The sequence below is a fragment of the Bombyx mori genome, chromosome 15, assembly GCF_030269925.1.
Source record: "Bombyx mori chromosome 15, ASM3026992v2".
Lineage (NCBI taxonomy): Eukaryota > Metazoa > Arthropoda > Insecta > Lepidoptera > Bombycidae > Bombyx > Bombyx mori.
The window spans coordinates 4,994,986-5,014,719 of NC_085121.1; the positions used below are offsets into that span (position 1 = coordinate 4,994,986).

The 19,734-nt window shown below is 36.4% G+C and overlaps 2 protein-coding genes, 1 long non-coding RNA gene and 1 other non-coding gene across 4 annotated transcripts; 1 reads left to right on the forward strand and 3 right to left on the reverse strand.

The window, feature by feature from the left end:
* The first annotated feature begins 534 nt into the window (after positions 1–534).
* LOC101738580 (RNA-binding protein RO60) lies at positions 535–11,240 on the forward strand. The gene is made up of 12 exons (XM_004928556.5): positions 535–641; positions 914–1,229; positions 1,349–1,523; positions 1,998–2,156; positions 3,474–3,685; positions 3,995–4,200; positions 4,370–4,506; positions 4,951–5,082; positions 5,631–5,792; positions 6,020–6,153; positions 6,690–6,943; positions 8,743–11,240. Exons 2-12 carry the CDS (start codon positions 1,029–1,031, stop codon positions 8,876–8,878), a joined length of 1,908 nt encoding a protein of 635 aa, XP_004928613.1. The 5' UTR covers positions 535–641; positions 914–1,028; the 3' UTR covers positions 8,879–11,240.
* A 2,545-nt stretch (positions 11,241–13,785) lies between these two features.
* LOC134200172 (uncharacterized) lies at positions 13,786–15,443 on the reverse strand. Its single transcript, XR_009974969.1, has 2 exons — positions 14,879–15,443; positions 13,786–14,680 (listed from the first exon to the last, which is right to left on the reverse strand). It is a non-coding gene; the product is annotated as an uncharacterized LOC134200172 (long non-coding RNA).
* A 434-nt stretch (positions 15,444–15,877) lies between these two features.
* On the reverse strand, positions 15,878–19,554 carry LOC119628403 (piggyBac transposable element-derived protein 4). The gene has a single exon (XM_038015766.2). The coding sequence runs from the start codon at positions 18,044–18,046 to the stop codon at positions 16,769–16,771; it is 1,278 nt and encodes a 425-aa protein (XP_037871694.1). The 5' UTR covers positions 18,047–19,554; the 3' UTR covers positions 15,878–16,768.
* On the reverse strand, positions 18,042–18,120 carry Mir2813-1 (microRNA mir-2813-1). Its single transcript, NR_107399.1, has one exon. It is a non-coding gene; the product is annotated as a microRNA mir-2813-1 (primary transcript).
* Positions 19,555–19,734: the final 180 nt, after the last annotated feature.

The window sequence follows — 19,734 nt, forward strand, 5'->3', positions numbered from 1 at the left end:
GCGTTTCCGATCTAGTGATAGATTCTGCGAAGCACTGCTCTTGCTAGGGCCAGTGCTAGCAACACACCTGGTTTGAGCCCCGTGAGCTCACCTACACGTCAAGGAGAGGCTGAAATAGCCAAGGCCAATCTCAAGGCTATTAGCATAGGTAGGGGGAAAAAACCTCTTCCCTTTGTTGAATGTATAGGGAGTGTGAAATGGAATAAACTTCATTCCATTTCACATTCCCTATAATATTACCATACCACAACTTGTAAATGAAAACTGGAATCCAAATAACTTATTAGGTTCTAAAAGTATTATATTAATATACGTTAACACAAACGCTGAAGGTAATATTGAACACTCTTAATTTACATTTATTAGGTAAATAAACCATGGAGCTAATAAGTCCTTACAACAAAACAAATGTGCTTTATAATAACTGCATAGATAATACTCCAAACATAAATGTCATAAGTATCAATGTATAATGTCATGATAATGTGATATGGGCTTAGATCCCCTTGCCTTTCCTAATAAGGAAAAATTGTACCAAAAAATGTCTATGCTGTACTGCTGTCACGTAGTAACTAGTAACAGTATGTAGCTAATAAGCTAATCTGTGGCTGCTGTGAGTGAGTGAAAATACATCGGTTAAGGTCAGTAAATTTGTAATAATTCATATCTTTTATAAATACTATCAAGCGATGCATTGAAAAAACATGAAAGAGAATACTAATTTATAGCAGTAGAAAATTCTAATGATTTCGAATATTCAGCTCAATTTACGAGAAAGTAAAATTTCCGCCACCATTGTTATTTTTTTCTGGCCACATCCTCAATTTACTCGTGCACGTTTCGCCTCAAAACTGCAAAAAACGTATTCTATTGAGAAAGTAAGCTCACCTTTTACTATCTGCGTTATTTGCAGGTTTACAATTCAACGAGCTAACTGTTCAGAGTCCTGGATGCTTGGTCAGTTGACGATCAATTTGCATTGTGTATGCAATATCAAACAAGCGAGAACTGTAATTCACTGAAACAGAATGACTGAAAAAAAAAATTCACTAGATCCAGCATTGCGCTGTAGAATTCTACGATACCTGTATACTGGAAATGAGGTTCCCAAGTACTACCCTGGTTGCTGGGAAGCCCATAATTATTTTAAAATCGATAAACTAACTGCACTTAATGAAGCATTGACAAATGATCCAAACAATACTGAAGTCATAAACCTTATTGTAAAGGTGGGTAGTAAAAATGAAAATAATGATTATTTAATTAGAAAAAATATGAGAGTATTATTAGATATCATATAATGTTAACATGTGTATTTTATTCAAATAAGAAAATTATTAAAATACAGGTTGCTAAAGATGGCATGTACACTCGTTTCGAACCAATTGCATTTGCTTTGGCCAAATGTCTCCTATTGGGAACTCCAACAATAAAGGAGGCTACATACAATGCTGCTGCAGAAATATGTGTTACCTCAGAACAGATGTTGTTATTCCAAAAATTCAGCAGGCTATTTAAAACAGGTAAACAGAAAACCAAAAAAATTAAGTACACATTTTGATACATAGAATTAATTGATACATAAATATTTTAAGATAGGGCCAGAACTTCGACAAACAAGGGACTTGATAATCCTGGTGATGTGGCAATGCAAAAGCGCCATCGCCCGAAACATGTCTTGTTGGATCCCCAGATCCACTCTCGGTGCTTTTAGGCCCCTCAAACACCAGTCGTGTTCGTCGAACTAGTTGATGATGATGAAATAACCCATAATCACAGACCACTGATTTCTTGCTGGATCTTCTCAGTGGCTTATCAGCCCACCTCGGGTTAATAGCTTGTTCACATTTGCTTTATTGTATTTGATGGCAAGAGATTTCAGCTTCTCAATATTAGTCACTGTCTATAAGTATAATAATATTTTCCTTCGCCTGTGTAAAAAATATTGATGTAAAATTTCTTAGTTTTGAACATCTCATAACATTTATTTTTGTTAGGTAATGGCCGTGGATGGTGTAAGAATGTAATCCAATGGTACACAAATAAAAAACCAATGGATCTCATTAAAGAAATTACTAGAGTCAGAGGACGCTATGGACGTACTCATAAGACATTGCTGCGTAAATCACACATCAAAGTTCCGGAAAATGACTTTTGTAAGTTTACAGTACAATATAATAAATCAGCAGTACTCTGCAAATCTATCCACAGGTGGTGTATACGTTCTTTAGAAGTTTACATGTTGTCAGTTTGTCAGTGACCTACTGGATGAAATGTATATAACTGCTAGTCTAAAATTCCAAACCAAGTATCATATTTTTATTTTTATTGTTTGTTATTATTATTATTGTTTAAATTGATAAATAAGTTCAAGCCCCAGCTGGTGCTAAGTCTATAGACATATCAACATGAATTGCACTGCCCTGCTTGAGACATCAGAATATTTTTTTTATTAAAGCAGCTTTTAGACCCTTAAAACTGGAACACATTGATGTTTGCCAGCAGAATGATGGTACTAAATACCTAACTGGGTTCGCAAGACTGTCTACCAGTAAATATGCAAATTATAATATTTATGAGTTACATTTTTATTATTCGATGTTATTTGTTCATCATGGAAGTCTTTCACATCAATGAACACATTTTAAGTATCTATTTCATTAGAAAAAATATTAATTTGGCTGGTGCTGATGTTCATACCAACATAACTGTGGGATTTGAACACCAGCTTAGCCATTTGCACCAAGCATCTTTAGGTCACACATGTTACAGTTACTTCAAATTTACTGCCATTTTTTATCTTTGCTGAAGTAGTAATGCTACTGGTTCAAGTTTTCCCACCTAAGAAAACAAGAAAAATATAGTACAAATATTTCTGCGATGGATAGTTTTTTTTTATTTATTGCTTAGATGGGTGGACGAGCTCACAGCCCACTTGGTGTTAAGTGGTTACTAGAGCCATGTTAGTACATCCACAACGTAAATGCGCCACCCACCTTGAGATATAAGTTCTAAGGTCTCAGTATAGTTACAACAGCTGCCCCACCCTTCAAACCGAAACGCATTACTGCTTCACGACAGAAATAGGCAAGTCGGTGGTACCCACCTGCGCGGACTCACAAGAGGTCCTACCACCAGTAATTACGCAAATTATAATTTTGCGGGTTTCATTTTTAATTACACGATGTTATTCCTTCACCGTGGAAATCAATCGTGAACATTTGTTGAGTACGTATTTCATTAGAAAAATTGGTACCCGCCTGAGATTCGAACATCGGTGCATCGCTCAACACGAATGCATCGGACGTCTTATCCGTTAGGTGACGACGACGATAAAGGGGAAGGTTTGTTCAACACACTGTTTTTATGCTGTATGTATGAAAACCAATTTGATAAAAATATTTTCCGTAAGTTAAGGATATCCGAAATTAAAAGTATTACAGTATGTAAAACCATCTATTTTATTTATTTAGTGCGTGACGCCATTGTGAAGTATGCTATATTTGGTCTGAAACGTGCCAAGCAATTGATGGGCGACAAGCCAGGGACCAGTGAAATATTTGAATACATTCAAAAAGTAGAAGACCTACGCCACTGTGAAGATCCTCCAGCCGCTGCAGAGATGATTGTGAGGAATAAATTCGTCCTTGACCATATTCCTGGACATTTGCTGACAACTCAAGAGGTATAATGTCGAATCATTGAAATAAACATTGCAATATTTTAAACTTCTCATTTTAGTAACTCTTTAGTTTGTAATCCATAGGTGAGTGACACTGTTGAATGTAGTAATAAGACTGTCAGAACACCACAACTTTGTCATATCTACTTTGTGTAGTATATAAATCTATGGTGTTTGTGGTAAATGCTAGAAATCATCTTGATAAATCGAAAACAGTCATATTTATACATAATTTTACATTATATATATTTATCTTTCAGAATAACCTGCATTCTATACTTTGTAACATTACAAAAATAAATATTGTCACAGGTATGGGAAGCTCTTTTACCTCACTTCACTCTACCGCAACTACTGCACCACCTCCAGCGTATGCACAATATGGCCTTCTTGAGCGGAACATCTACTTTGATTCCAAAATTGTTGACCCTACTGAACAACCAGGATTACATTCAGAGTTCTGATGTTACTCCGCTGCATGTGTACATCGCGAAATGTGACTACAGACTAAAAACTAGGTATGTTTTATAAAAAAATTAAACAAATTTCTCCAAAGTTTTAGTATGTTAATTTGCCAGTCCATGTTATATAAATTGTACCCAAAATTAAAATGACACAGTCATATATAAAATGTTACCTCTCCTATTACTATTCCTCTATTCCGTTTAATCAATACTGTTCTCACAGACCAATGAGACACGAAAAAGCAAAAGTAGCCGCTGAAAAAGAGCAACGCCGTCGCAGTCGGCAAATATATGACAGCAAAACTGGACTGTGGGAGTGGACAACAACTCGAAGACATCCCAAAGAACTAAAAAATTGGGGTCAGTATACTCAATACAGACTTGTTGTAACATCAGAGCCATAATTTCGGATCTACTTATTACAGTATTGTGTTGAGTTTTTTTGTTCTTGCTATCTTGTCCTATTGTTGACCTCGTACGATACTATTTTTTACATAATTGTTATAATTTTTTGAGTCGCTTGCGACGAAGGGCTCGATGAGTAAATTAACCCTCAGACACAGCCCACTGAGTTTCTCGCCGGATCTTCTCAGGGGGTCGCGTGGGTCCGATCAGGTGGTAGATTCTGCGAAGCACGGCTCTTGCTAGGGCTCGTGCTAGCAACGTTGTCAGGTTTGAGCCCCGTGAGCTCACCTACTAGTTAAGGTTCCGCTGAAATAGCCTCTCAAGGCTATCAGCTTAGGGAGGACAAACAAAAAAAAAAACAATGTTTCACTTGTAATTTTTTTATTTCTTTAATTTTAGGCATTGACAAGCCACCCAATCCGCTCGTGCTTGCATCGTTGAGTAAGCTTGTTGACCAAACCTGGTGTTTAACTCCACCTACAAAAAAGCGTTACTTGATCACTATGGATATGAGACACCATATGTTTAAAGGTAAGTTTTGTCATTACATTTTTTTTAGTATTTACGAAGTCCTAACTTGAAATATCAAATAGTCAAACAACCACGTTATTGCAAAAATACTATTGTTAGTACATGAGCATATTGAAGCTACTATGTAATATCAAAAGCTAACTTTCCTAACAAAAAACTAAATTTCGTAACTATGTTCCGTATGTCAAATAGATAAAATACACAAAGATATTAAAATTTAATAACGTGTTTAAAATACGAGAACTCGCCTTGGCATAATGATGATGTCTAATCAGCCACCCTGGTACCACCACCCTGTCTATTTCTGCCGTGAAGCAGTAATGCGTTTTGGTTTGAAGGGTGGGGCAGCCGTTGTAACTATACTGAGACCCTTAGAACTTGTATCTCAAGGTGGGTGGCGCATTTACATTGTAGACGCCTATGGGCTCCAATAACCACTTAACACCAGGTGGGCTGTGAGCTCGTCCACCCATCTAAGCAATAAAAAAAAAGAGCCTAATGGTAAAGCATTTAAATACAATAAAAAATGGGGTATTTAATGTGTTCAGGTCGTCATTTCTGCAAGAGTTACACAGTGCCAAAGAAGGGTAAATTGGCAGCTAATAAAGCCACTGCTCTGGGATCTGGTGACACCGACACAGAGAAAAAAAGCAAAAAGCATCTTCTTGCTGAATGCTTCTACAATAAGCATATAACTCCAGGACATGCAGGTACAGATTAACACTTTAATCATATTTTAGTTTTGCAAATTAGAGGAACAAAACAATTATAAATAAAAAAATAGCAGTTTTGAAATCATTTAATTAGTTCGAAAATCATGAAGGTATGTTTTAAAATATTGTTTATTTTATCTATAAAACAACTATATATCCATACCAAGCTTGAGATAGGTGAAATAAGTTGCAATTATAAATTTGATCATTTTATTTTTTTACAGCAATTGTCATGGCTCTGCAATTGTTAAAACGCGAGAAAGATGTAAAACTAGCCGTATTTTCAGAGGAAGGTATCGAATTTGTTTCAATCGAACGGAACTTTACGAACATGGAGGAAGCTGAATTCGTTCTCAGAGTAATTAATATCTTATAGTTTTATTATGAATTCGGTATGACAAATGGAAAAGTGGACTTCTAAACACATTACAGTTGTAAACTTTATCTTTGACAAATTAAGTCTAACTAGGCAATATCTATATATTAATACGTGAAGGAAATACTTTGTATCCCTTTTTACCCCTTTTTACGAAAATTGCGCGGACGGAGGAGTATGACATTTCCCACACTTATAGAGAATATAGAGAAGTGCAGAATGTTAATAGTTTATTAAATGATGCCTAAAAAATACATTAAATCAATAAAAAAAACATTACACACACTGCCATGTATTTGACGCACACACGCATGCATATTTTTTATTTATTGTCAAACTTTTGTTCTTGACGTCTGTGGTCAAATTGAGAATAGATTAGTCTACAAACTTACAATTTCAATTAATTATAGTCGAATTTCGACTACTGCGGGACCACCAGTTAACATTAAACAGCCAAATAAACTGTTATTTTCGCATTTTTTTCTCAGTGTAGATCCTAATGATTTCAATATTTTTAGAAAGCGAATCTCGGACGCGTCCAGCTAGACGCTCCTATTGAATGGGCCGCGAAGTCCAACGTTAAGTTCGACGTGTTCATCAACATGGTAGACCGCGTTACTCGGTACATGGAGCTGGACCAAAAGGACCGCGGCGGCCGGGGTCCGGGAGGACGGTTCGGGCCTCCGCCGTCGCCGGAGAAGAACCTCGTCGATCATTGCCCCGTGCGAGCGCTCCAACGCTACAGGAAGACCAGCGGCGTCAAGGATGCTAAGTGAGTATGGTCAACCAGGGTAAACATCCCTCCGCAACCTGTAGTTTAATGTAAACTAGATGATGACCGAGCTTTACTCGGTTTTTTTTTATAACGCCATCTTGTTGTTATTTGCTCTCAATTAAGAAAAATAGTATTATTATTCCCCAATAGATGTCAGGAAGAGTCATAAAGTTGATTATTGAAAACACGAAAAAAAACAACATTTGAACTGAAAATAAATCGTAGCTAGATCGATTTATCGCCCCCGAAATCCCCTGTATACTAAATTTTATGAAAATCGTTGGAGCCGTTTCCGAGATTCAGATTATTATATATACAAGAATAATTGCTCGTTTAAAAGTATAAGATCTATACTGATATATAAATTTACAGTGGTTTTTACGGATGTTCCGTTATAACTGCTGAACCATGCATCCAATTGACCTGAAACTTGGTATCCACGTAGAAAATACATGTACTTAATGTATAGGCTTAGGAATATTTATATGAGTGTTGGACTCCCTACACCAGTTGCGGGGGCGTTAATGATGAAAATGTTTGTGGGGGTGAGAAATAATAATGTTAATTATAAATGCCCAGCGATGCGGGCGGGTACAGCTAGTGATTTATAGTAATGGAAGTTTCCATTAAAGTGTTGACTTGTTCCTGTTGCGTTCAAATATTGTTTATCCAATTGACTTGAAGCTTTGTACAGTTATTGTTAGTACTTTTTTACTTTTTATTTCATAGATGGGTGAACAAGCTCCAGCCCACATAGTATTGAGTACTAAAGCTCATAGATAACATCTCATGATTTTTTAATCCATTTTATTATGAGAAGAGATGAGTCCAAAATCTCAATTTTTTTGTAAAAGCGCTACGCATTGTGCTAATCTGAACGCATGACTGCATCGCAGCAGGAATAGGCAGAATACTTGCCCGTGCATGCAATTCTACCACCAGTAATTGCGCGAATTTAGATATTTTTCTTCAACGTTTATAACTTGATGTTATACCTGCATTGTGAAAGTCGGTCGTAAACACGTATTTACTCTGAAAGTTTGGTACCGGCATGCGGGATTTTTTAAAGCCAGCCATAGTGGCACCGCTTGTCACGTGTTTCCTTTTGGCAACGATAACCTTAAAACTCGACTTCAGAGAACCTTTTTGTCATGGTTTCCTTAAAGTAGGATAGGTGGTGTGTTATAGTATTAAAGGATAGTATACAATAAACAGATTAGCTTAGATAAGCTAATTGTCTAGTTTTAAAATTTGACAATAACTAAAAAACAAAAACAAATTATTTTAACATTATTTACAAATCTTTAAATATATCCGTAAAGCAGATAGTCATTCTTGACGGTAACCGCTTACCATTAGGTTAGGGTGGGCCACATTTGTCAGGACGGGTACCGGCGACGGCGAACCTTCGGCGCGCTCTGTGCGGTACCGTATTTCGTGGTGTCGGAGTGGTGGAGCTCGATGGGGCTTAGTCGGTAGTCGGTTTTGCGGGGCGGGTCCTGCATGGTTGACGCCGCGCAGCGCCTCGCGCCCCTTTCTCAAGGCGTAGTCTCCCGGTAGAAATTGGAAGAAGAGGAGGAATATGGTCTTCCTCTTCTTCTCTGGAGGCGCCGGAGTCCGACATAACCCGGTCTGTTACCCCTCTCGACCGGACATCCGTAAACGGATTCCTCAGCTTTAAAAAAAAAAGGTGGGCCACATGCTCGTCACCATTCTAAAGCAATAAAAAGAAACGCGTGCCAATATTGAATACATAAATTTAAAATTAGTAATAAAAAATGTGTTTTACTTACCAGATTGATCGTGATGAACTTGGCATCTCACCGCGTGTCCACGACTGACGGCAGCCACGAAGGAGTGCTCGACGTTGTCGGCGTCGACAAACACGTGCCCCAACTAATCGACGCATTCGCGTTGGGACACTTCTACTGAACGCAACTTCATACTTGTATTTTGCTTTGCAATTTACTTTACCGATCGACACCGATAATTATCAATTTCGATCGCATCGATTTATATCTCGGTATTATAACTAATATTTGAAAACCAATAATGTTTACAAATTAGATGGAAACAGTATGTCCGAAAATTTTTGTAAGAATTTTAATATCAGTCTACAAATGTCGCAACCCGTGGTCATATGGGACTCGAAAATGAATGCGTACCGTAACCTGCGTAAATCTACTTGTATGACGTTAATATTGGACCTAGAGAGATATTAGTTAGTTACGTATTATTTTAGAGTAACCTTGAAATAATCGCTTTAGCTTAGTTTAGGGGCATCTAAACGTATTGTCTCGCAAACTTTGATTTTGGATCTCTGCTTACATAATAATATAAGAGGCACGAATTTTTTATGCTAGTATTAGGTTAGAGGGCTTGATTGATATTCTCCATACATTTTTCGTACGAAACGCGAAACGAGTATTTTTTCCTTAACTAATACATCAGTCCGGTTATGTTTGTATAATTTTTTTTAATGTTTTGATTCCTTGAGTTCCTTAAATGCACTTATGATATTTTTGCATTAATCTTCAAATATATGTATAATTAACATAAGTATGAAGTGTTTATCTCTAGGTATTGGTAAGCTTAGTATATTATGTATGTAGCTTGAAACATTACGTAACAGGGTCTTTTTGGTTAATCAAAAATTTGGCACCTGGCGTTCACTCACAAGCTGTGTTCATAAGTCGATACAAAAATTTATTTATAAAATGAAATCAATGTGACCAAAAGAGCGATAATTCTTTTATTCTGGTTTTTATAAAAGAACATTCTTCGCCGATAGTCAGCTGTTTTAAAAAAAGTTTGCACGTCAGCATGTAGTTTTGTATTTTGGATTTTACGTGTGACTATTAAATTTTTACTAAAATAGTCGTTCATAGGTTGTGCGGTTAGACGATTTTAGACTCTGCCAAAGTTAATTGTGCATTTTTATTTAAAACATATTAAATTCTGACGTGCGAACTTTATGTATTTAGCAGATAGATAAAAATAGCATATCTTCGTAATAATTAGAAACAATGAAAACAGGTACATGCTCATTCTATGGTCTCAAACTTCCATAACATTATCAACGAATTTGTGGTATATTCGAATCCGTCAAAGATTGTAACTGAACATATAATGAATCAGTTGCATAAATGCATAATTATTTGAACATTTCCAAAAGATTCGCACAATTTATTATTTCTAAAAATAAAATATCGGAAAAAAACACGAATATTCACGGATTTATTTTTAACAAATTGTAACTATCGATTAGTGAATATCGGCCCTGCTTGACTGAATGAGAATGACACTAAGTTTATGTTTATGGAACGCACTAGCGACGCGCATCACTATCGCGGAACACTAATGTATTTCTTTCCTTTTGAGTGCAAACAGCAAAAGTAACTGCGAAATTTGAACTGAATCGAATAAAGAACACAGTAGGTACATGAACAAACGAATATGGATTGCATAATTGTGCGAATCTTCTGGAACACTAATGCGCATGCATCTGCTTTCATAAAATATAGCGATAGGTAAATCCGTTTCAGAACATTAGTTACTTTTGTACTGATCAATGAGCGGACCTTTCAGAATCTGTGATCACTTGGTACTCTCTCGGGTTTAAGTATTTTTATATCTGAAAATGTTTAGAATTTTCAAAACTTAGGAGGAAAATTGTTGAAAACTTTTTTTTCTGAAATACCTGTAATATTTTGTTTTGTTGATATTTTTTAGAATAACTCATTTTTCATGAACGAAAATAGCTTATATTTATTATGCTTTCAAAATGTAGCAGCCGACACTTCATAACTTCTAAGCAAATTCCTAGGTTCTAAAGAATATTTGGGCTTTTATAACTATTTCTTGTGATTTGTGCTAAAACATAATATACCTACTTTCATCACAATTTATTTGGTTGTAATAATAAAACAGTTACAACTGTCCAGCTGTGTTTAGCTTTCAGTTTAAAAGGTACAGTTTATAAATATATATATTGCAATTAGACCATGTGGCTGCTTCAACATGATTACAAGTTTTGTTACATCACCTTTGTTTTTGTTTCAAACTTTTTAGTTTGACGATAATGTTAGTGCATTTTTTCTTGATTACTAAAATGATCCGTCCCTTATGAAATAAACACACTAGTGCCGCATGCGATTCTAGTATATTATTATATAATATAATAGTGTAATTTTTAATCAATTCACCGCATACCAAAACCACACTACTGGATGAATAATAATAAAAAAATGTACTTGCATGTTTGTTTTCACGTTAATAAATCGTAAATAAGCAATTGTTTGTTTTACTTTACATACTGAAATAAAAATACAAATATTATATAATAATAATAGGTACAAAAGATTTGCTACTCATTGACATGACCATTACTCAACAAGTTCGGCGGAGTAAGAGGAACGTTCATATGGCTTGGATTGATTATAAGAAAGCGTATGACTCTGTGCCTCATACATGGCTAATGAGAGTTTTAGAGCTATATAAAATAAATCCCATACTATGCTCCTTTCTTAGCTCATGCATGGGTCAATGGTCTACGTTTCTTAGTCAACCAGGTCAGATGACTTCTTCTGCTGCCCCGAATTTAATAAGGATTAAGCGGGGTATCTTTCAGGGCGACAGTCTGAGTCCTTTGTGGTTTTGTTTGGCGCTTAATCCTTTAAGTACATTACTTAAAGATTCAACGCTAGGCTACCGACTTCGCAGAGGAGCTGAGGCTATATCACATCTCTTGTTCATGGATGATCTCAAATTATTTGCTTCCAAAAAACCAGACTTAATGAGTTTACTTAAAATAACCGACAGTTTTAGTAAAGCCATTGGGATGGAATTTGGTGTTGATAAATGTGCGTTCATAGATGTACAGAGAGGTAAAGTTGTAAGCTCAGATTGCTTACTACTTAACCATAGTGTGGTCCTCAAGTCTCTTTGTGAATCGGAAACTTACAAGTACCTTGGTATGTTTGAAGTGCTGAATATTGTTGACGCAGATATGAAACAATCGTTTAGACATCGGTTTTTTGGTCGTCTTATAAAGGTCTTAAAAAGCCATTTATCAGGCAGAAACAAAATCCGAGCGTTTAATGGTTGGGTCATGCCTATGTTAACATATTCCTTTGGCATACTAAGGTGGACGCAATCAGAGCTGGACGTACTGGACAGAAAAGTCAGGCGATTGTTAACGGCATACAGAATGCATCATCCACGTTCGTCTGTAATGAGGTTGTATATTCCTCGGAAATGTGGGGGTCGTGGTATTTTGAATGCCAAGGATCTACATAACCGAGAGATATACAACCTTAGGGAATATTTCCTTAAGATGAACGTGAATATGTATCGGGATGTCATTGCAGTCGATAAGGGGCTAACTCCGCTATCCTTAGCTAACGGGAATTGGAAGAGGCTGAAGGTAGAGAGTATTTCAGATCGCATAACCGTATGGAGGAGCAAGGAGTTACACGGTAGGTTCTACCGGGCTCTCACAGGGCCTGATGTAGACCAATTAGCTTCCGTGGCCTGGTTACGATTCAGTAACCTCTTTGGGGAAACTGAAGGTTTTATCTTTGCAATTATGGACGAAGTTATCATGACGAACAACTACCGGAAATATATACTAAAGGATGGGACGGTCGACATTTGTCGGGCATGCCACCGTCCGGGAGAGTCTATTAGACATATTGTTTCTGGCTGTTCTCGGTTTGCTAACGGCGAGTACTTGCATAGACATAATCAAGTGGCTAGGATTATCCATCAACAACTTGCTCTGAAATATGGTTTTCTTGATTCTGCTGTACCTTATTACCAATACCAACCTCAACCAGTTCTTGATAATGGTCATGTTACGCTCTACTGGGACCGATCTATTATCACGGATAGGTATATTGTTGCCAATAAACCTGATATTGTGATAATAGATCGATCTGCGCGTCGAGCAGTGTTGGTTGATGTCACCATTCCTCATGACGAGAACCTCGTGAAGGCAGAAAAGGACAAATTAATAAAATATTTAGACCTGGCCCACGAGACTACCGCCATGTGGCATGTTGATTCAACCATCATTGTTCCAATAGTTGTATCGGTACACGGCTTGATAGCGAAAAGTTTCGATCAACATCTTAAGAAACTTTCGTTATCCAGCTGGGTTAAGGGCCTAATACAGAAAGCAGTTATCCTCGATACTGCACGCATTGTGAGGAGGTTTCTCACTCTGGAGTCCTAACCACTGGTGGCTTGTGTCGTAGACACCGCCACAAAGAAAAGCAAAAAAAGAGAAAAAGGTAAAAGGAGGTGGCTCAGCTATTGCTGTTCAAGGTTGATAAATTGAACAGCGCTGATTTTCAGTCACCCCCGTTTCTCTTTGGTTCTTGCGGGAATGAAGACTCCGTACGTGTGTACATACTCAGAATATGGTATAAATTAGTAAAATTAGTAAATTATAAAAATTTAAGAAAAAAACAAAATAAAAATCAAATTAAATGGTGATCCCGAAAACAAAACCAAAAATTTAAGAAAAAAACAAAACAAAAATCAAATTAAATGGTGAACCCGAATACAAAACATAATAAGCACACAGTAATAACAACTTGTGGGCAGCCCAAAAAAAAATAAAAAAAAATAAAAATTTAATAAAAGGAAGTTTTCACAAGCTAGGATTAAATTAGTTACTATAAATACTATAAATTAGATTAGTTTTTGTGAGTCCAAAAGAAATGATTTTAAACTTCGATCAATAATAGTACTAGATTACGGATCAGGAACAAAAATAAGACGCTCCAGTGGCCACGTTTGCAGACACGAAAACATCTTCATTTCTTAGAAAAAAGTTTAATAATGTTAACGACTTCAGTTTATTATAAACCTTAAGACTTAAACATAAAGTTTAATTACCATTGCAAAATATATGTATTTAGGTCCTTTCGTCAGAAAAAGAATATTATGGAATAAATTTAAAATGTCACTTGAACATAAAAAGTCATCAGTACAAAAATATTTATTCTAAAATGATACTTAAAGCCTAATTTATAAGGTTAAAAATATTTGTTTAAAATTTCGTGCTTATTGTATTGTGGAACTAGATGTAGTTCTTGGTATTACATTTCAATGCTCAGAACACAGTAAGTATTGAAAGACATAGAGTTGCAGAATATACATATTTGTTTTAGGTTTGTTTTGTATGGTCGCAACTATTTTTGACCGATTCAAAAAAGTAGTAGATAATATTTTACATTGCCGCTATTACAACAAATAGGTGATAAAAAATAAAATTGAATAAAGTAAAAAAAATATGAAAGGAAACACGAAACATGTTTTCCACGTATTCTTTATACAGAAGTTATTAAAACAATAATGTAGGTTTAATTAACTTTAAACAGATTCAGTTTGTTATAAAGCTGTCTTTTAGAAGTCATTTTTATATGAGCGGTTTCTTTTTTACAAATATAATGTAATCTTATATCAATGAATTTTTCTATAATCAGTTTAATTTAGGCTTATTTTATGGCTGTGTTCGTTTCCCCCAGAAAACAAATCCTTTTCAGCATATACGCTTAAAATATTTACACATACATATTATAAAGTTTTTTTAATACTTTTTTGCATTGATTTGCCACCACCATTGAACAATTCTAGAATTTTTATAAGAGTTCTATATTTCTTCTCCTCTTTCTTTCGCGACAATATATATCCATTGTGCACAGCGACAAGGGGCTACTAGGAAATCTACAAACAAAAATAACATTATAAAATAACAAAACTACTCTATGCATTCCCTGTCCAAGAATAGGTGATGTTTGTTACAATAGTTGGTGCCTTGTTGCAAACATTGGCCAAACAATTACAATATTCGTAAATTGTGTTTTATTTACAATATAATTGTGTTTATTATTTTATGAAAAACACTTAATAATATAAATTTACCAAAAAAAGATATTCCTTCCAAAACCTTGGTGTTACGGTGGTTTTTTACTCCGTTTTTGAACGCGCAGTGCAGCGTTTTGACGTCTTAGTGTTGGCTATGATTGGACCATACTAATTTGAAATAAGACCACAAATTTATTTGTGGTCTTATTTTTCGGGCCGCTTTTGAAGCGCTAATCGCGAATCTAGTAGTATTATTGATCGAAGATTTTAAACGATTAATAAAGCCATGCTTTGTTACAATGTGACGAATAGGTGGTGGGAGATCATTCCAGCAATGCGTAGCTGCGTATTTAAACGCTCCCCGAAAAGCAGCTGTTCTGTATTTGGGCGTCAACAATGGCTTAACAGTAGCTCGTGAGCCATACCTGTACTGAGTACTTCTCCAATCTAACTTCTCATACAAGTACCTAGGTTCATGTTTCCGTTATGTGTCCTCTCACAGGAATGTCAAAGCAATACCTGGCACAGGCATTTTGAATGCGTTGTATTAATTTTTCAGTTCTCGAGAGTAAACAGGGACCATAAACAGTATCACAGTAATTTAATTTCGACAAAACTAGACTATCGATAAGCAACTTCCCGCTCGCTTGCCCGCCCGCCCCTCGACCTGTACGCTACTTTGCCCCGTTTACCGACCGCCGTGAATCTATTTTGCCCATTCGTTTTTGCTACTTAGCGCGGTGCCGTGTGGCGTGGCTCGAGTTCGACGAAACCATTAATTATTATTGTGACTCAACTTGTTATTAGAACCCTGTCAAGTGTTATGTTTTTTATGTTTAGAATGAACAAAGCTATTTATTTAAGTGCTTTGTTTATCAATATTTGACTACAGTGTAAAGTTATCATAGATTGAACACAGAGCTAGTGCGTTTTTGAGCACGATTTGTGTTTAAACGATCATACCTCAAAAATTAAAGCGATAACATAGGGTTTTTTATTTTTCATTACAATATATATACTATAAACATGAGGATATTAAATAAAAACATACACCTGTTCCTACAAAAATATTTATTTACAGCTCTTTTATTTTGCATAAAAATTTGGCGGCGCAAGCCGTAATTCTAGACAAACTTTTATCATCACAGATGCGCAAATATCACATTTAGGCCTACAATTTAAGTAGTATAATATGGGCTATCTTACATTCTTACAAAATATACAAAAATACAATCGATAGCATTAGCCATTACTGAAATATGTTAAAATTAGTGCTACAGGTCTCATTCGCACAGTGAAATCTTTGTAGTTTTACATATTTTTTGTTCTACAAAATAGACAATGTAAAAACAAGAATAATCATACCAAATAGAACATTTCAAGCTCTTTCTAAAAATATATCACACTTGTGTATTGTACTGTATTACAAAAACATATTCAAGAGTAAACAACAAAATCGGCGGGCTACACCAATATTTAAGGTTCGGTACACAGCGAGTGTGATCCGGAACATTATTTTTTCTTGATCCGGAGTTTTGTCGGTCGGTTTTGTTTGTTGTTGACTATCTGTGACACCCATCCCAAAATGCCTAAAGTTAATTATTACTTCCGTAGGTTTAGCAACTTCTCTGTGGAAAGTTTGCAGGGTATGATGATGACCAGAACAACAGATACTGGAACTGAGGAACGGAACAAGTTATTGAAGTCGTTTTTTCATCTAAATACTTCCAGAGATGTAGCAACTTCTCTGTAAAAAGTTTCCAGGGTCTGATGATGACCAGAACAACAGATACTGGAACTTATATATTTTGATACTTTATGTATTTCGAATTTCGGCACTTTGACTTTATTTATTTCGACCTTATGTATATTGATTTTATATACGTACTCTGACGTAGACTAGGTAGTCGGATCCGGAGTAAACAAAAAAACAAAAAACAACTTGCACTAAACGGCGGGCGTTTGCGCTAGATTGATATGGTATACGGTGTAGCATCCTATGATACACAGATTAACATTGCAGGTGGTACACCGCCACACCGTCGAGCGCTGCACTTTGGCAGAGTAGCAGAGCTTGCAGCGCTGTTTTTTTGTATTTTTTCCTGGCAAGTGCATGTCCCGTATGCATGCCGCTGGTTCTGGTCGTGCTGCCGGTGCTAAAGACCGGGAAGGTGCTGCTGATCTGCTGCTTTGCAGCAGTTGCTTTGCCAACTGCAGGCGGAATTCACGGTGACGAAGGGCGTGAGTGCGGTTGTGGTTGAACATTACGAAAGCATTATGCATCGATACATTTAAAAGTCGGCGAAATAATTTTTTGTACCAGATTATGTTACGTGATCTCTCAATGGGATAGGCAGACAGCATTTGATCTTTGTGGTCGATGCCGCCCATTGAGAAATTATAATCAAGAACAACTTGCGGTTTGTACCGGTAATAACCGTATTTTTCAATGCCGCCGACTTCTATGGGATGGAAAGAAGAAATCATTGCCACAATATTTTTGTCCATCCACACAACCACACTGAGGTCTTTGGTTGTGCTGAATGCCACCTCGCCCTCCTTCATGTTTTTTTTTGTTTTTTTTTTAAGAGCTTCGGGGACAAACTCTCTGTTAAGTCGTAGAGTACCCATCGAATCAGTCTTGTGCTGAACTTTTAGGATCCGAGACAAAAGTGGCGCATTATAAAAATTGTCCATTATTAATGTATGGCCTTTATCAAAAAGTGGTCTCGTTAAGTTCAGCACAATCTGGGCCGTGGCACTCTCCGGCTCGTCAGACTCTTGCCCGCGCTCTTCCGGCTCCCCGTCTTGTACCACATGTGCGTGCCCTTTGCCCGTGTAGACCTCGATCTGCCATAAATATCCAGTCCTGGATTCACATAACTCGTAAGACTTTATACCTACTCGAGCTCTTTTTGTAGCAATTTTTTGCGCAAATGAGAGGCGCCCCTTCCAAAGAAGGAGTGACTCGTCAATTGCTATATTTTGTTCTAGTACGTATAAAGACTTAAATTTTTTGTTTAGGTGCTCTATGATGGGGATGATTTTATCGAGTTTGGTAGGCGGCACGGGCAAAGTGGCATTGTCTATAAAATGGAGACAACGTTTGATGACGATGAAACGGTTATAAGTCATTATTTCTTTAAAATTGCCTATTTGGAGTTCTTCAATCACGGCATACCAATATTCGCGCTCCACATAATCTATAACTAGTGACTGTAACATCAAAACTGCTAAAAACCGTAGGATTTCGTCACTGGTGACGTCTTTCCAACGGCTTAATCTAGAATTTGGCTTGGATGGAATGGTCGACCTTATTAGCTGAGCACCGTAGCGGTTGGTTTCGCGCACGATGTAAGCAATAATATCTGCATCCCAAATCTTGAAAAAAACATCTAAGGGAATTAAATCGGCGTTATCAAACGTTGGTCCAGTAGATGGCACAGTAAATGCTTCCCTGACAGACTCAAAATTTTCCGGCTCGCCTCGCCAGTCAAAATGAAGCAGATCGGTTTCCGGTCCTACCACGTTCCGAAGGACTTCGTCGGCAGCTATTACGTTAGCCGGGAAGCGCGCGCCCAAAATATACCGTCAACTTTATCGGGTTCAGAAAAGGACAAATTTTGTGTTTCACGCTGAAAACTTTATTTCTACAGTTTAGTAGTTTACTTACCTTGATAATAATAAAAAATCAAGTAAAAATACTCACCGTAAGTATTAAAATTCTTCACAATGCGGCACGACACTTATATCACAGCACACGCGAACCACACATTTGCAAATGACAACTTCAACTTTGTTTTTTGTTTTTTTATAATTTTTTCCAGGACTGGAATACGGTCTATTGGTTTTATTTGGTTGGAAATTTATCAAAGAAGCAGGAAAGATATATATAAACACACTAATGAACGAGCAAGACGGATAATATTCATAAAACTAGAGGAAGGTCAAGTCAAGAGGGCTTGTAGACCACTAGTCCACACGGGCAATTTAATGGTCCTAAATCTAGTAGACTTGTGGTCTACGGGGCATAATAAGGTGCAGAATTTTGCAGACTGGTAGTCTACGGGGCAATGAAGCGGCTAATGGGTACACTGACGTACTGTCTAAACGAGTACAGAATCTTCAGAATCAGAATCTATATACCTACAGCTTATGTTTTTCAAAATCCAGTATACATCTGTTTACTTCTTGACTATTTGCGTCATTTGATTATTTTGGTCGAATTAAGCATCGTGATATCGATTTAATAACCCAGTAATATAACCATAGGCCAAAAATTATTTTGTCTTTGCCTTTAAAATAGACAAATTATAAATTGGCGGTTTCATATCACATATTATACATTAGAGAATGTGGAATAGAGACATCTTCAAACACAACATGAAATTATTTTATTTTACAACAAGTCAACTGGGGACTGGGGACCTTATGCAGTCGGTTGGGCGGGAGAGCGCGAGGATTACGAGTTGTGATTTTTTTTTTTTATAATTTAGTGTCTTTATAGTTTTAAACGTGTAGTGATGGTCGTTTACTGTTTAGCATCTGTAAAAGGACACAATTGTGGGAAAATGAAACAAGGCCGCTAGACATAACTTCTAAGGATCTCCAAAAAATTCAATAAATGACCACTATTTTGTAGAGCCTTTAAGTAATTCTGTATAGAATTCTATATATCTAATTAATTCTATATAGAATTAATTAAAGGCTCTACAAATGAGATAATATTATCTCGTTTCATTTCTTAATTGATTAACGGCTCAAATTAATCAAGTTATTTCCTTTTGCTCCATGTCATTTTTCATAAAACATAATTTACAAAAGATTAGACAGTATGGTGTTACATCTTCGCCTTTCCAATTAGAAAAACGGAACAGAGAACTGCCACTTTTGCATGTCTGTCACTGTCAACC

Excerpts from the sequence above, each read along its gene's own strand:
- LOC101738580 (XM_004928556.5), top strand. The coding sequence starts at position 1,029 with ATGACTGAAAAAAAAAATTCACTAGATCCAGCATTGCGCTGTAGAATT. Across the intron at positions 4,507-4,950 it reads CAAAGAACTAAAAAATTGGG|GCATTGACAAGCCACCCAAT; the intron begins GTCAGTATACTC and ends CTTTAATTTTAG. Across the intron at positions 5,083-5,630 it reads GAGACACCATATGTTTAAAG|GTCGTCATTTCTGCAAGAGT; the intron begins GTAAGTTTTGTC and ends TAATGTGTTCAG.
- LOC119628403 (XM_038015766.2), bottom strand. The coding sequence starts at position 18,046 with ATGTTACAGTCACTAGTTATAGATTATGTGGAGCGCGAATATTGGTAT.